The 18,441-nt window shown below is 33.5% G+C and overlaps 1 protein-coding gene across 1 annotated transcript; it reads right to left on the reverse strand.

Annotated features, from left to right (window-relative positions):
• Nucleotides 1-12: 12 nt before the first annotated feature.
• Nucleotides 13-17,546, reverse strand: LOC132562796 (aminopeptidase B-like). The gene is made up of 14 exons (XM_060227569.1): nucleotides 16,920-17,546; nucleotides 11,620-11,750; nucleotides 10,084-10,186; nucleotides 9,489-9,598; nucleotides 8,313-8,516; nucleotides 7,159-7,371; nucleotides 6,525-6,587; nucleotides 6,250-6,369; nucleotides 5,860-6,039; nucleotides 5,414-5,490; nucleotides 4,308-4,440; nucleotides 3,687-3,833; nucleotides 2,323-2,407; nucleotides 13-1,844 (listed from the first exon to the last, which is right to left on the reverse strand). The coding sequence occupies exons 1-14, from the start codon at nucleotides 17,080-17,082 to the stop codon at nucleotides 1,687-1,689; spliced, it is 1,887 nt and encodes a 628-aa protein (XP_060083552.1). The 5' UTR covers nucleotides 17,083-17,546; the 3' UTR covers nucleotides 13-1,686.
• Nucleotides 17,547-18,441: the final 895 nt, after the last annotated feature.

Below are 18,441 nucleotides of genomic sequence, written 5' to 3' on the forward strand. Positions count from 1 at the left end.
AAGACAATAAAATACAAAAAGAAAAAATTTATTTGTATTATTCTTGAAAAAAACTCAATTTATCCTTCTTAATGTTAAATAAAAATTAATGAGACAGAAACAATTTACAAAATATAATCTGTTTCAAAATAAAAATTTACGGTTATTTTGTTTTCACATTTAGCGACAATGACCTACAGTCTGTTTCACATTTTTTCAACCATATATAATGTTTATTGTAAATAGATTAAATTTAAAATGCAGGACTCCCTTTCCATATACCAAAACATGTCATACGTTGTTCCTGTTTATATCGGCTTTAACATTTTGGCTGATTTGTTGTAGTATCTTCCTTCAGTAACCAAAAGTGAAAATACCCACATGTGAAATACTCAAGTTCACAATTTAATACAAAAGTTTCATGATTTTTCTACAGAAAGTATCGGTTGATTGCTCATTGTATGTTTGTTTAAAAGGGTTTCAAATTTGGAAACTGGTCAAACATAATGCTGAAGAGTTTCATGAATTGAGACAAGTAGTATACAGAGACAGTAAATATGAGACCCATGAATAACTTGTATACCACTGAAGAATTTCAGAGATAAAATGCACAGGACGTAGATGATTCTTTGAGAAAGGAGTATTTCAATTTTTAACAAGCATTAAGCCCATCCACATTACAATGTATATAGTAACATCATATATATTTGAAGGATTCAAATTTTTTGGGTTTTACAAAGTTTCCATTTTCATTAGCATATAATTTAATTCATAACATTGTAAATAATGTTCAGGAAATCCACTAGTACTATAACCTTTGTCATTTTTCATCTGTTTATTGTTTCTTGGACATATCAATTTGTGGATCAAGAATAACCACATATTCAACAAAAAGAAAACTAAAAAAATTAATGATTTATTTGCAGCTGAAATACTCCATTAGTGTCTACTAGGAGCCCCGCCACTACCCCTCCGTGCTTGAATACATGGGTAATGTTTTCGCACCCTGTGTATATTGAATGATACATATAGTAAAATAAATGACAAATATATAATTCAAGTGTCAAACCTATTGGAACTTTGTTGTAGGAGTTAAAATAGTACTCTTAAAACAATAGTCCACTGACAACCTGTACAGATAAATGTTTTGAACAAATGTCAACAATTGAAAAAATGTCTTGTAAATTGAATATAACCTTATTAATACAATATAATTCGCTAGTTAGCTAATTAACTAGAATCAGGTGGGTTTTTTTTGCTAAAAATGATAGATCTTATCTCTTATATAGTTCGTTTATATGATTATAAAATTTCCTCTTTAAAGAGGTTAAATATTGCTGATTGTGATTAATTCACAAATGTCTTATTGATACCCCAATTATCATACTGTCACTTTGTCTGTTATGAAGTTGTAGATTCAATTTAACCTGTCATGATTCAAAAAAACCGTTTCAAATAACTTCTGCAATATCAAATGGTTTGAATAATTTTATCCGTCTTTTACCCAAGACCAGCAGTCCATTCCTGCTCATTTCATATCACCTCAGAAAAAAAAGTCATTATTTTCAAGACTGAAAAATGATGTAAATATTGATGGACAATTCGCTGTTGAAATCTTACTTAACTTTGATGTATGGCACTTTGTTCGGCAAATCAGACTAATTGTTCCCTAGAATTTGTGTAACAAAAAACTTCAAAAAAGACCATTTAGGCACTGGTGGCAGATAGGATCTTTTGTACATAATTTTGTACATTCACGTGTAGCTGGTCCTTAGTCTCTTCAAAAACCTCCACAGCAAATTTCTTAGCAGCATCTGTACTCTTCATCAAAGCCCGATATATAGGTAGTGTATACTTCTGTTTACCTGTCAGCATCAAGAAATATTACAAATGTACGACATTAATTAAAACAACTTAAGTGACCATGTATCTGTGTGTAAAAACTTAAGTTGAACTAAGTATGGATTCACTGGTAATATGGACACTCTTTTGAATGGCAGAATATTTTAAAAGTTTGTTTTCATTTAAAACAAAAACACTGAGGCCAAAAATAAAAACACCAGAAATTTGCGGTCGCAAGCCTTAAGCCAATTCATCAACCAAGTCACATTTTTGCTATTTACTGTTATATACATCCTTCTAAGGGATGAAATTTTAAGGAAGAAAACAACTTGTTTGACTATTCTTCTTGGTGGAGGAAAAACGGCAAAATTCTTATCAGGAATGCATGCACATTGAAGCTCTTTAACTTCAGAATTGTTACATTTAAGTGGATTTACATTATTGTTTTGTTTGTAAAATCATATTTCTGTATGGTAACGTTCATATACATAGCATCCTCACCTTGGCTGTGAAGGAAACGACGGATATTCTCAAAGTCTGCTCCATATCCATGTTTAATGGTGACAAGACTCCAACGCATGCGTATCTGGTTGAAAACAACAACAACAAATAAAACAAGCAGTTACAAACACTTGAAAATGAAAACCGTTTCTCTGTAAAATAGTTTAAACAAAAAATCTTTCAGGATTAGTTAATTATGTGTGTATTGATGTTTAAAAATTCTATGGCAAAGTCACTGTGTTAAGATGCATGTTACCAATATTTTAAATAAGAGGATCAAGGGCCTTAACAGTCACCTGAGTTTCTTCTTGTGACATGTCATAGAAATTATTTTGTTAAAAAAAGTAGGATAACTGCATTGTAAACGATGCAAATGTGCAAAACTCCTGCTGTTCCATGCTAAGACTTCTAACCAAGTTACATTTGAAAATTTAATTTCCTTTTATAAACACATCCTTGAACAGTAGAACATCTTTGAAATTTCATGTCTATATGACCCCGTTTCAGCCCCACTTATCAGCCCCTTGGGTTCAGCCAAGGTCAATATGTGCATCTCGTCAAACTGTCAGTTTATACTAACAATTCTAAGCAAGTTTGCACTTTTTCTAAAAGAATTTAAACAAATTATGCTCCAAATATAATTTTCCTATATACACTAAGGTAAGTTTTACCCCAAGGGGACCCTGGGTCTGAGAAGAAGAGTTTTTGAAAGTTCAGTCAATTTGACCCATTTTATGCCCTGTCCATCAGCCCCTTGGGGGAAATGTGAGACCTTGTTTTTAAATTTACAATTTTGATAGCACCACAAGCCACCAGGAAGAATATTTGATTCAAATTACCTGGGATTTTTTACCTTCCAATCAATTTGTCTATTTTTGTTTCTGTCCCGCAGGCCCCTGGGGGTCAAGGACAATATAATTTACAATTTTGGTGTTAAAATTTCTTGAAATTGGTTCAGGAACTTTCCAGAAGAAGTCGTAAATGTTCAAAAGTTTATAACAAACAATGACGGACAAAAGGCAATAAAAATAGGTCACTTCACTTGACCAGAAATGGGAGATAACTTTTAGACAAAAGCGTGTGACTCATGAAGTTTAAAAGTGTTCACCCACCCCACCCAACCAATATCCCCCTCAAATTGGATTAATAGCATTCTGATATATGAATACATTGTTAGAGGTACACAGTACCAGCTCCAACTTTCAAAATAAAAGAATATCAAGTTTAAGAGTGAGTTGCCACTGTAAAAAATATTTACAGTAGTACCCATAACATGATACAATTCAGGTTTTTGCCCATTGTTTCATGTAGCCTCTCAATTTACAAGCATTTAAGAATAAAAATAATTCTTTTATGAATTATACCTCGGCATTATGTGTGCCAGATATTGTAGGATATTGAGCCGCCATCTTGGAGAGAGTTGCCACTGACAGTGTCTCCTTTTCTAGTAGCTTATCTAGGAAATGGACTATCTGGTATGTTGGCCATGTTGGTATGTCCACTGCACCACCCTGAAGTTACACAGAAAACAACATTAGTGTGAATAGTATAAATGTCCACAGCACCACCCTGAAGTTACACAGAAAACAACATTAGTGTGAATAGTATAAATGTCCACTGCACCACCCTGAAGTTACACAGAAAACAACATTAGTGTGAATAGTATAAATGTCCACTGCACCACCCTGAAGTTACACAGAAATCAACATTAGTGTGAATAGTATAAATTGGCACTGTCCTTATCGGTTTCTCTGTCTGGGATAGAATGTTATGACAATATAAAATGTTTTTTTGAACAAAACTTGATTGAAATGATTCTTATAGGGTTAGAATAAGGCCTGATCTATCAACAAGGCTAAAAACACATGGAACTGAAGGACAGGACTCAATGTGGTCATAGCGTTACAAAAAGCTTCGACTGACTTTATCAAATAGAACCGTTATTCATATTTATCCAAACATTTAAAAGTATGCTTTTAACTTACATCTCCCTCTGTAGCCCATCGCTCAGCCAGCTCCTCAGCTGGGGTGGTCAGCTCACTTCCTGCAGACAGGTCAGGTGTGTATGGGGGCCAGCCAGGTTTCAACAACCAGGTGTCGATAAATTCAAATCCAGGTCTACAATGCAAAATCTGTTTTAGTTACATAAGCTTTACACTGAAGCCTCAAGGCACATCTGACCCAGCAAAATCGGCATGATAACCAACTGCCAGGTGTTTGAGGTAAAATTTCACATAATTAGTATCATTCAGTGACTAATACAAAACAAAATGCCCAAATGAATGGAATATAGGTCACTGTGACTCTATTTCCTTTATCGATGTATCAAGAATTCGGAGACAAAAGGATAAACACAGTTACAGAAATCAAGCTATAGTTGAAGTAGAACTTCAATAACAAACATGTATACATCTACAACAACAAACTTTGTGAATATTCGAGGATTGAGTACAGTAGTGATGAATGAAACATATTAGTGATGGCTTGAGAGTAGTAAATAACAAATCCCTACATATACATTACAGATGCCAGATGAAGCTTTTTCCAATTACCAACCACAATGAGTGTTTCTATAAATATTTAGAAATCTTAATTAGACTAGCACAAGAGTATACACTCTTGTCTTTTCTTGCGTCACTTATTAATGTGTGATGTTTACTTATACCACGAAGTCATACATAAACAGAGTTAAAATGTAAAGGTACAGGTATCTTAATGAACTGTGACAAAATACATGTATGAAAAACATCAGTTGAATCATTTGCACTTTGGATTATTTTGTTGTCATAGTGTTGTCAAGGACACAGAGTGGCACCCCCTACTGCTGTGGACATAACATGCCTTATATGCACCAAGCAATATCTAGTTACAGTATTCAAATGTAAATAGACATCAATGCACATACAGAAAGTAAAAAGCAATCCTTTCGTACAAACTGCATAGTTTGATAAATACAGTAAGCAGATGGTAACTGGATATTTTAAAACTGATTGTACAAATTTTGAAATTACTGAACCGGTAATTAGCAATTTCTTCTGCAGTTCAGAAGTTTAGTTCTTTTCTTTCAGACAAAATAAGCTAAACCCCTTACCGTTTATCAACTTCTTGTTTTTCCATCTCGGGGAAATATTCAAGGTAATAATTCAGCATATCCTCAGCCACCAAACTCTTCAAATAAAAACAGATTAGAGATAAGCTGTAAAGTTACATTTAGCAATCAAAGAGATAAGACTTAAAACCCATGTAACATAATTGTGATTGTAATATTCAAAAGTTGGTTTATAAAATTCTTGTAAGCAGTTCTTGATTTTATTTGGAGATGATGAAATCTGGTCCCATCATAAAAAAAGTTTAATAACAACAAAAGATGACAGCAGATAAAACAACTTGATATATTTTTTTCCAGATTAAAAGCTGCAGCTTTTTTCCTCGGTGCTTGGGCGTGCAGCTGATATGCCAGAATTGACAGAATTGAAAATAAAAAATTGAAGCGTATCTTGAGGACATGGGTTTGGAACAACCATTTTGTTGAGGTACCTTAAACTGGAATTTGGAGACATATGACTTGAGAAAGTCATCAAAAGTCTTCACATCCCCTGCCAGATGTTGGAGGTATGACACGAAGGCAAATCCTTTCTCATATGGTGTCTCATTGTATGTGTCGTCCGGGTCTACACCAGCTTCTATGATCACTCTCAGGCGGTTCAATGGGTGGTCCTAGAAAGGGACGTATCTCTAGTTAAAACCTGTATTGCTAAGGGAGGCAACTCTATTTCAAAAGGGAAGAAAGTCCTGCTCAATGTTTTGGGCATAAGCATATAATCCTGCCTACATTTAAAAAGGTAATCCCAGCTCTAACAAAAAGGAAATATTTTGAAAAGGGCATTTTTCTATAAACAAATAACAAGAGAAGATGAAAGAACACACCTGTCCTGTGCTATCCATATGTTGTCGTAACAATGCCTGACCAGTAGATGTCTCGAGACATGTGTAGGCAGCACCAAATAATTCGGACATTATTCTCCTCTGTGCATACATAGTAAATCCCTGAAAGCACACATGACATTTAGACTGAAGGTTAATTACAAAATCGCTTCAAACGAAAATTATTAACTTCAAATACTCCAATCATATCAATGAACAAGCTTCACTGTAAAATAAGTACCAGTAAAAATTAGAAAAAGATTTTTTTTGTTACTCACTTCATTCAACCAGAATTCACTCCAGTTGGCATTTGTGACAAGGTTTCCAAACCAGCTGTGAGCCTGAAAAACAAAATCTATATTTACATATTCATCAGAGAGAAATTTACTGATTCATTAATAGAAAATTAGCATATTCATAAATATTTTTTTTTAAATATATGTGCAGAAAATTATATGCATTTGCAGGAAATAAACATCAACAAGAAATTTGAAATATATTTAATAATAAGAATTTATTATGTGATGATAAGTAAAACAAGGGTCATAGGAGACGGGTTACAATTCCCAAATTGGACAAAATTTAAGAATGAAAAATCACAAAGGGCAATAACTCCTAAATTATGCTGAGGAGAGTTATGGTTCATGTACATTACAATTACCCTCATCAAGATCTATCTACCTATCTATGAAGTTTCATGCTGATACCCCTTATAATTTTTGTGTTATTGTCTGGGCAAAATTATGACAGACAAAAGGACAGGCAGATGGACAAAGCAGCAACTATATGCTCTCCCTTTGGGAAGCATAACAAATGGACGACTTTGAATTCATCAGTAGTATTCAAAATTATTACAGTGAATCCTGACCAGATATGTACATTTCATACACAAAAATTTTACTGAATACTCACAATTTCATGGATGACAACATCAGTAAGAGATTTGTCCCCAACCAGAAGACATGGGGTCACAAAGGTCAAACATGGGTTTTCCATGCCTCCAAACGGGAAAGAGGGTGGCATCACAAGCAGATCATATGTATCCCAGACATAATTTCCAAACAGCCTCTCGCCTGTTGTCAGAAAATTCTCCACGACACCATCAAATTCAGCCCTTGCTTTTTCCTACAGGCAACAAATCAATGAAATTTGAATACCATGATGATAAACCAATAACAGAAGGTTTTAGATAATGTGAATCACTTAAACTAACCAATCAAGGAAGGCCTTACAAAATGTCAATCAGTCTATATAATTGGGTTATTTTACAGATCATGAGAGTTTTCTTGTTCCTTATGGTAAACATCATTGCCATACAGAGCAAACTACACATTTTCTTATTATAATATCTACATACCTACATATGTCATGTTGTACTTTGGTGGAAACAGAATTATAATAGCCAATGAACAAAGTCTGACTAGAAGTCAGTGAAACAAAAAAGAAACAGGTCACAGTGACCTTCCTCAGACAAACTTATAGACAGAAGAGCATATCAGATCTAATGGAATGAGTGAATTTGTAATTGAGAAGACAACACAACAGCTTTAATCAGGATTTTCTTAGCCTCAGAGCAGATCATATGTTTGTACTTTCCCTTATCAAACTAAATTACATTGATTTGTTTGTTCGTTTGTTGGGATAATCACCCCATCAACCGCCAGTATTGATTTAGGACTAACACTCAATTTAGTAGCTGGTGACTACTTAAATGGACAACATACAGGAGGCCCATCACTTGCCATTTAGATTAATTTTTGTAAAATTATCTTGCCTAAGGGTATATGCACTCACATCAGCACAGGCAGGTCCGTTCTCACCTTAAGAGAAACACAAACTCAGTGTCCATCTACACATCTTTGATCATACTTAACAATGCATTGGCCAGGAATGTACAGTCCATTCCATCTAACTGTCTGGTTAATACTTATTTTCTTATTCAGAGAAAACAAAAAGTAATTATTTTCCCCAAACAAACAACTTTTGATGGAATATTGAAACTTGCTATAAAAATCTATTTGTTTATATCATGTAAGTAAAATAACATTTCCATTAGTGATCAATACCAGAATGCATGGTTCTGTCCAGACATGACTGCGAGGTCCAATTCTGGCTGAGGTCAGATCCCCAACAGCAAGGGCCACTAAGTAAGCAGGTATTGAGTGGGGCAGACTGAAATAGTATGTGTCCTCATCTCCAGACATGTTTGGTACTGTCCCCTTCTCCGACCTCTGACTTGCACTCATAACTGGGGTGAATCCCTCAGGTACCTGTTATACACACAAATATCTATCTATACAAGATGTATAAATGTAGCTTTGATTAAAATTATTCATATCTAATATTTGTTTGGTAATAATATCACACCTCATCCATATCTAATGCGTATTCATTAAAATGCCAATTAATACTATACAGCTCTATTTCCCTGTAATAAGCTTGTCTCCCTGATCAAGCTCAGTCTATGTGAAAAGTCTTTTGCATTTGCTTATTGCAGAGTATATAATATATATCTTGTACACAAGTACTTATTCTTGTATACTAAAAAGTTTTTATCTTTCATCTTGTTTGCTGAGTTTATCAGCCCGTGAGCAATCAGGATCGTCTCCTTGTAGCAATAGGTGGCTACAACAAACCTCACTAAACAACATACAGGAAGGTTATCACATGCTACAATAAACGAGAGCAATTCGGGTAAAGTGTCTTGCCCAAGGACTCAATCATGACAGCACAGGACACTCCAAGATCTCAACTTCCTGATCATGGGAAACACAACCCCCTACCCCTATTCCCAATTTTAAATTCTCATCCCTGAGCTCAAAACTCAAACAACATCTTCACATACATGATGTTGCAAAGTTGGAGAGTCTATACTGACTATCACAGTCCCTCTGCAGTCATAATCAAATCAATCTTTAAATTTTTGAATACCCATATCATTATCCATTACACAGATATCTATATATATCTACAGATACATAATGGATATGAAATTTATTCTTTTATATTTTACAGACAATACATTTCATAAAAAAACAGCATTTAATTTTGCTGAATAATAGAATTACATGTATGAAATATATTCTGTATCTAGACAATGAAATCAAGGCTTGTTAGTGAAATTTTCTCTAAAAAGTCACAAAAAAAGGTTAGAATACAAAAAAGAAATTCCCTGAATGATTATGAATGCTGGTAGTTACTCGTATAGAACTATATAGCATAGACAATATTGATTCAGTTACCTTGACATTGGCAGAGTAAGGGCTTTTAACAGCAGGTGTGTCCTGACAGGGGAAAAAACACCTGTTCATCACTGCTTGTCCTTGAGTGTACATGTAGGGCTTCTTCTTCCCTGTGGTGATACATACATTTATTTGTCAAAATGTATTTCAGATCTTGAATAAATCGATAAATACTGTTGAAAATTATATTCCTTTAAAGAGTAAATATATCAGTCAATTTTTAATATAATGAAACATTTTGTAATGTTTGAAATTATTGAAACTTTTACTATGGTGAATGTAATTCTACTTTTCCAATGTAGTTGATTTCTACTCATGTAATACTGATTTTGAACTTCTCTGTTGTCTGTTCAGGTGAGAATAAATTTGAACTTACCTGTTATCTGTATAGGTGAGACTGATTTTGAACTCACCTGCTGTCTGAACAGGTAAAACTAATTTTGAACTCACCTGCTGTCTCTTCAGGTGAGACTAATTTTGAATTTACCGGTTATCTGTTCAGAGGAGACTAATTTTGAATTTACCTGCTGTCTGTAAAGGTTAGACTGACTTTGAACTAACCTACTGTCTGTTCAGGTGAGACTAATCAAATTACCTGCTGTCTGTTCAGGTGAGAGCCAGCACACACCTGGTCCGCCATTGGCTGTATAGGTGATGTAGAGGTCAAATATCTCAGGGGGAGATAACTCCTTTTGTAGCTTTAAATTAAAAGATGAACAACAATTTGTGACAGCAGAAATAAAACCAACAAATGAATGGAAAACCACTGAAGAAAAATTCCAAACTTAACTTGTCGCCAATGAGTTGTCAGATGGCACCCTGGTAATGAACTCACCTTTGTCTTAAGTCACTAAATAACCATGGTTTGAGATCCTCATCAGAAATGAAAATGTCTCAGGTCACTTGCCTGACTACATTAATTTTCACTTGGAACTGCGGCTGCCTCCCGTAGTAAGAAGGTTAGAGCATTTCTATCTGTGTTGAATATGATCTGATATAGCACGTTGTTCATATCTATTGTCAATATCTAATATCAGGTCTTTATCAAATTCAGGATTTACAAGATAAATCCAGAATCAAGAAATTCACCTTGAGTGTTTTTCAACCTCACAGAAAACTGACTATTTTTATTTGCTCCAGTCTCAAATCTGTCTTTGATATTCGCCTCAATGTCAAAAGTGCAAAACTGGTGGAAATTAAATTATGGTGAAGGTTTCTATGTATACAATATGTCAATCTCATCAAAGAAAACAGAACATAAACAATCTAAACAACCTACAACCATACTCCTAACTGTCTCCAAAACACAGGTAAATTAAGTTTGATACATCTTCGTAAACATAATACAGCATAGTGATTGTAAACAAGAGTACCAGAGTTGCATTGTACACAAAAATGACTTCAAAACAATCTCATAAATATCATAAATTATTTACTAATTTCGTTTATAACAGAAAACTGGATGAAAAACACTTGTATCTTCAACAATAGTTCTATTTTTGAGCTCAACATGTACATCTATGTGAACAACCTGGACTTTATTCAAGTGAAATATCTGCCCTGAATGTCTGAAAATGGGGTGGCAGATCATTTTTCTGACTGGAAAAGTATATCAAGCATTAAACACTTCTACTGCTACTAGACTCTAAGGAGAGCTCATTTATTATGATATACCCTTCCACATACATGTGCCATACACAAACTTCAGTCAAATTACCCACACTGAAATAAATTATCTTCATGTTTTATCTCTATTTCCCATAGTTTACCACATACCCCTGCCTTAATTGGAGCGGGACCATCTATCATCGAGTCCAAAAGCAAATCAAACGTTGATCTGGATGTTAGGTTAAAACATCCTTTCTCTGTACGAAAGAAGAATTTTTGAAAAGAACTACTGATTTTGTATTACCCAGTGATTAGCCCTGCACTTCTGCTCCAAAGGACATTTGACCCTCTCTTGATAATGGATCACAGATTTAATGACACCAGTTCTTTGGGCAAGGTATTAAATAAATATGTCCCAAATCTCAATGAAAGTGTATCCATGATTCTGAAATGCTCTCAAATTCCAATGGGAGTGTATCCAATGTAAAATTTCACTTATTCCTGTCATTAGTTCATTACTTACACTAATTTCAAGCTCTGCTCCATAGTCCGTGAATGGTTTTGAGACAAACTCCAGATTGATCCTGCTGTTGGAACCCAAGGGAGATAACTCCACCTTTTCTACTGTTAGCGATTCATGTATGTCCAAGTTCACTAGGAAATCATATAAAAGAAACATAAAATTTATAAAAACAAAAAAGTTTAAAAAATAGATATTAAAACTTTGAAATGTCTCAATTCATATAATGAAAACAACATTTCACAACATCAGACAGTACCAGAATAAGTATCAGATTTGTACAACCACATCTAGTCACTGAGCATCACAATTAAAAATAAGGAAGATTTTTACATAGTGTACAAGTGTTGATCTAAATTAGCATAGTAATATTGAATTACAGATTCTTTTGATGTATGTAAAATGCTTTCAGGTTATGATATTGACAATGAAAATATGTCATCATCTATGTATATTAGGCTAATGTTTTGCAATGTTAAATATTCATCTAATCAATAGTTTTCATGTTTAATTAAAATGCTTGCCCACTGAGATTTTCCTCCATCAACAATTGTGATGTTTTTGAGTTGTGGTCTTTCAAACTCATCGTGCAGCATGTGGGAGGGCCATCAAAGTTAATTGCTAAATCAAAGTACTGACAGTTGCAGTGAGAGTAAGATTTTTAGTCCTTAAACATTCTACATACAATCATCTACTACATGGATAGGCTTTATATATATATACATATAGTAATATAGTACCATCTTTACTTAATTAATCACCTGCCTAAAACAATTAATAACTGGTAAACATTTAAGCAAGATTTGAAACTTTTAAATGTAAACAGACTGCAGAAAAAAACATGAGATGTGATGGGATTACAATGCTCACTTGGTATGATGTTTACTTATGTTACTGACAATCAACAAGATACATCTTTATCATAGGTCATTTACAAACTTCATCCCAGAAATTTGACAAATGATGTCATGATTCAACTCCTTTTATTTAATTGGAAGAAGTATGTTTGAGCATTTTAACAAATTTTACCATCATGACCTTGAACACAGGTACATGTATTTTCAAGTTTTTGTACCTTTTTACCTAATTTTACCTCGGTCAAGGTCATTTCTTTTGCAATATTGTGTGGTTTTATTCAAGGAACCTTTATAGTCACACAGGTTCTATGCTGCTATTCCAGGAACCTTTAAAAACACATAGGTTCTATGCTGCTATTACAGGAACCTTTAAAAACACATAGGTTCTATGCTGCTATTCCAGGAACCTTTAAAAACACATAGGTTCTATGCTGCTATTACAGGAACCTTTAATAACACATACGTTCTATGCTGCTATTCCAGGAACTTTTAAAAACACATAGGTTCTATGCTACTATTCCAGGAACTTTTAAAAACACATAGTTTCTATGCTACTATTCCAGGAACTTTTAAAAACACATAGGTTCTATGCTACTATTCCAGGAACTTTTAAAAACACATAGGTTCTATGCTACTATTCCAGGAACTTTTAAAAACACATAGGTTCTATGCTACTATTCCAGGAACTTTTAAAAACACATAGGTTCTATGCTTTTAAGTTAATTTCACTTACTCATCATATGTTGTAAGATTTTTGACAAATGTGACCTCTGTGACCTTGAACATAAGCCAAAGTCATATTATCTCAGACTTCGTTTTAGCTTTATCCTAGAGAGCTTAGAGGCAAAATACAATGACTGTTGACCTTTTTAATCATTCTGAGAAGTTGTTTAAAGGAAATAATTAATGCCAGGGGGACACCTGATGCCTCACAAAGGCATAACCTCTCAGAATGACCCTAGGAGTCAGGTAAAATGAATGTAAATGTTATCCTGTATGACCTTCTATTCATTATAAAAAATATCTTATCTTAACAAATGTTGATCAGGTATAAATGAACAAAGCAAAACGGCTATTTTAACCTGATTTTGTAATGGACAAGATTTTCGTTTGTAAACATGTATGTAACAACTATTTTCAGAAAAGTTGTGGCCAAAATTTCATGATTTTATATATTATATACACGTATATATTTCATTTTATATAGTCCCAATCTCAAAATAAAACTTGATTTAAAATGAACAAAAAATTTGCGTTTTACAAAGGTTTAGTTTGGCAAATTGTCAAGTTTTGGTATCTGAAAAAAAAAAAAAAAAAATCAACCCAATATTCTCTTTATGTAGTGCAATAACATGCATAAAATCAAAAATTGTTAAGACCAGGATATTTCACAGACACAAAGGGTGTGGGATAGGTTTATACAGCAATATAATAATTACAAGACACCTGATCTGTGTGGAATATTATCAGTTTACCTGTTGACTAGTGATGTGTTAACTTCAGGCCACACCAAATTAAATAAGTAGTTCTTCCAGAATTCTTAGAAAGAATGGAGTGGGAGGGAAATTATCATTTTTAAATGTCCAGAGGCAAAAGGGTTCCAGCATCTAGCAAACTATTTTTCATGCCTGAAATCATCTGTTTAATGCAAATGAAAGAGACATAAATCTTTTTATACCAGATACAATAAATTTCACAATTTTTCATATTTTAAGTTATTTTAAATAAAAAAAATAAACAACGATCAAATAATTGGTCCAATCAAAACCATTTATAAACAATTAACACTGAGGTGTATATGGATCTATTAGCATTAAAAACAAAATCCTACAACTAAAATCAATGAATGGATTTAGGAATGTGAAATTTTCTCATGTAAAAGATACTGTAGTGAGGTTATACTTAAGTCAGTCTTCCTGTTTGACATATTTTAATTGCTCTGTAAATCCTCATTTTAACTACTGTATTGATATATGAGGAAATCCATCTCAGACAAACTGCATCAAGCTCGATAAATTTTTGAAAAGGGCTGGTAGAATTATCTTGGGTTGTGATTTTAATACGCCATCTCCATCTCGTAATATTTTTAGAATGTTAAACTGGTTACCGTTTTCCAAACGTGTTGAATATAATCAGTGTATACTGATGTACAAAGTCCTGCATGGTTTGGCTCCCCAGTATCTTAATCATTTTAAACTTAGTTCTGATGTTCAGGCAAGACAAACAAGATCCTCATCCAGTAATGTATTTTACTTACCTTCATTGAAAACTAATATACTTAAGAATTCTTTTACTTACCAGGGTCCATACACATGGAATATTTTACCTGATCATGTCAGAAATTCTACTTCACTCTTATCTTTTAAAGTTCAAAGAAATTTTTTATTGAATCCACATAATTTTCCATGTATGTTTTATTGCTTATATTACTTTCAGTTTTGAATCTTTTATGTACATTTTGTAGATATTGTATATCTTTTAGTAAACACTTGACCAAATTTGTTATCAAGTATAAATAAAGACTATTATTATTATTATTATTATTATAAAATGTCTAAAAGACAGGAAAGTCTGTAATCTTCTTCACAAGTTTTTCAGTGCAGAAAAGAGAAGTTGTCAAATGCACATTTTGTATTCTTTGATTCTTAATCTACATAGATAACAACCAGAATATGATCAGTGTCAAAATTAATCAGTACTATACATGTACTTGTGTAAGAACTAAATCTGTAGAGAGTTTCATGAATAACATGTTGTTCACAAATGTTTTTTTGCCCTGTAATCCTTCATTAGGCCAGAAGGATGAATATCTTAATATAAGGTGTTGAATTTAACATCATATGTGTATATTGCCAGAGGATATGAACCATATCTGCTAAGAAGGTTCATGAAATATCATGTGCACATGTTTTTTACAGCAGACATTATCAAAACAAGACAATAATTATGTTACACAATAAACATTTATTTTTGTCCTAATCGACTCCTAATTAAATCACACACTTGGATAAAGATCTAAGTCCATGTTGATATCAACCAAAGAGTTCCTATAGTATTTGACAGGTTGGGAACATTCTTAAATTTGTGAGGGTGCACTTGAAATCAAAAGTGTCCACTCTACAATTATTTAACAGCTCAAGGATGAAATATAAAAATCAACTGAAGTTAACACAAAGGTGTTCAGGTTAGTCATTAAGCACATTTTGAAAATAAACCGATAAAATATTTATTTTCATCCACAATCAGAGCTACATATCTGATAACCTGCATTGGTAAAAAAATATTTTAAATAAAAAATTCTAGAAATAGATTCACTTATCTGTACATGATTTTACTGTGGCTGTCTAATGAATTACAGTAAGCATTATAAGGTTTATGGATTTGTAAACAAGTTAGACAACATATATATTTGAATTTCATGTCTTCAAATGTAGTGTATGGCATGTCTTGGTCAGTGTATTGTGAATAATTATATCTTAATGACATTTATTGTGAGTTATTTATAGAAGGTATTTTATAACGTTCCTGTACACTAATGTGTCCACAGCAGACTTTGTCGTCTGTAATGAGATGATCAGTTGGACTTTCAATGTGTCCTCACAAATCCAAGGATATTCCTTAACATTGAAATGCAGTTAATTTTCATATTCAGTTTTAAATAGTATAAACCATCAAACAGCTAATTAAAGCTGGACTCAATTGTATTCTATATATTAAAGGTATTTGTTTTTTCAAATTTTACCTGAAAAGTTTAAACATTAGCAGAATTAATCAACATGATGTCAATATCTGTTTCTATTGCTGTGTTTGACAAGCACTAAGACCCTTCACATCACCTGTACAGTTTAACACACTCAATCCTAATACATGTATGTTAATAAGCTTTATTACGTTTTATTAATCCTTATTTCCTTGCCATTGTTGTTTGTTAAAATCCCTAACAGAATATTCCAGCCTGTTCTCAACATCTTTATCATTTATCAACATCAAAGTCCATTAGATGTTTGAAACATCACAAATACATACAAAAAATCAAGATACAACCAATTTATTTCATTATGAAACGCTGTAGAAATGTTTATATAATGAACACATGTTTGATGTCAGAAATGCTATCAAGTATTTCAGCAGATTCTGCTTGTTGTTACATGTTGGCAATTTTTGGTTGGTCACTAATGGTACATGTAATTAGTTACATTGTTTTAATATAAAAAATATATATTAATGACCTTAACACTCATGTGCACATGTTTGATACTATGTGGTGTCAAAGTCAAAAACCCGTTTTGACTCATCACTCAGAACTTCCAGCTTTAGAATGACTGCTTAAATCTGTGGAACATCAAGCAGGGTGGGCAAAGGGGCGATGGGTGCTACTGCATTTTATGAATGTATGATAAATCTAGATACAATAAATCTTTCCACTGTGAGGCAGTTGACTGATACCTTTCCGTGTTGTCTGTTTAACATCAAAGGAGAGTCGTGCAGTGCCAGTAACTTTCTGTCCCTCCATGTCGACAGCAATATCCAAATGGTAATGTGTGACTACACACTCACGGAAATTGGATACCGTTGCGACATCCTCACAAGTATCTGAATGTAAAGCCATTTTCTGCAGGTGGACAGGCGGACAGGCGAACAGGCGGACTGTGTGTCGACTAACTCAGTCACACACGCCTATCTATGTGAAAAATCATGTGATCACGTTAGGCCAAAAGAAAAATTGTGTGTTTCTGGTTTCACTTCTTCAAAAAGTTATGGTAGGTAGGTAAAAAAAAGTTTTGTTTATCAAAAGTTTTTAATGGTATCATTCGTTTGTATTGAAATTACAATAGATATTTTGTGTATATTTTCCAAAACATTGGAAATCGTCAGTCCCTCGTTCAATTCGACAAATGAGCTATAGAGGCGATGTCATTAACCTTGCCACGCACGTCGTCTCTGCGCCCTGCTATTGGTGAAAAACATCATGGACTTTAGTCCCGTTGGTAATAGTTGCCATCACCTGTCTTTCTGGTGAATGACAAAATTTTTCCATTTTAATAGCGACTACCGTTGAAGTTGCACACAATCTGGCGGGCAGCATCTAATTTAAAATGCATGTAAACCCAAAAATCGGGGTATTTTGATGCTTTATTATCCATGGTGATTTAGTGCATAAATGCAAACGTCTTGGTGATTATTTACAGTTCCTCGTATAAAAACAAAACGGGCATCGAAGAAAATCCGGAATACCGTAAAAATGCTGATGGAAGTAATAAAAACGTTTGGGTCGAAATATTAGAGTCGGTCAATTTTTAGGGGCCTTTGGAGAAGTTGAAACGAAACTAGAAAACCGGAAGTTTACAGTGTAACACTAATATACAAATGTTTAGTACATTCTATCCGGACATATATATGTATATATTAGAATATAACATTTCTTGCGATAAATTAACCTTTTTTTCTGAGGTTTTATTTGAGTATATTTTACTATTTTTTCTTCGCTTTGTGAGAGACTAAATTTTTCGTTTGTTTAATTTCATTGATTTATTTATTCAATATTTTAACTAATTTTAAATATACATGTGGCACTCTGATTAAGTTATTAAATATTTTATAGTTGTATTTAATAAATATGCTAATAAAATCCTGTACGGTAATAGTTCCTTTTTTTACTACTGTCCATGGCAGTTGTAATTGTTGTTTAACATATCGCTTCGTGTCGCTAGATCACGTGACCGTCACTTTCGGTTTGTATGTATTTCGCATTGTGTGTACTCATGTTTGATGTCATGTGATGTATTGTATTGTTTTGTTGACCGGACTGACCTCTCCGGACACATGCCGGCTGCCTATTCTCCGGTCCTTTCCCGCTTTTTCGTCTTTCCACTTGGGCACTAGATTTCAAAGGGGTTGGACGTTTGAGATTTGAACCGATCAACGCAACTACATCTACTGTATCTATTCGAGATATAAGTACACATCC

This window comes from Ylistrum balloti, unplaced genomic scaffold, assembly GCF_031769215.1.
Source record: "Ylistrum balloti isolate Yb309-2 unplaced genomic scaffold, AGI_CSIRO_Ybal_v1 Utg369672, whole genome shotgun sequence".
In the NCBI taxonomy this organism is placed as follows: Eukaryota; Metazoa; Mollusca; class Bivalvia; order Pectinida; family Pectinidae; genus Ylistrum; species Ylistrum balloti.

Bases quoted from the DNA above. Each gene is read 5' to 3' on its own strand.
- LOC132562796 (XM_060227569.1), bottom strand. From the start codon at position 17,082: ATGGCTTTACATTCAGATACTTGTGAGGATGTCGCAACGGTATCCAAT. The intron at 9,599-10,083 runs GTAATTTGATTA...GTATCACCACAG, and splicing joins CTCACCTGAACAGACAGCAG to GGAAGAAGAAGCCCTACATG. The intron at 7,372-8,312 runs GTATTGATCACT...TGTTGCCTGTAG, and splicing joins GGACAGAACCATGCATTCTG to GAAAAAGCAAGGGCTGAATT.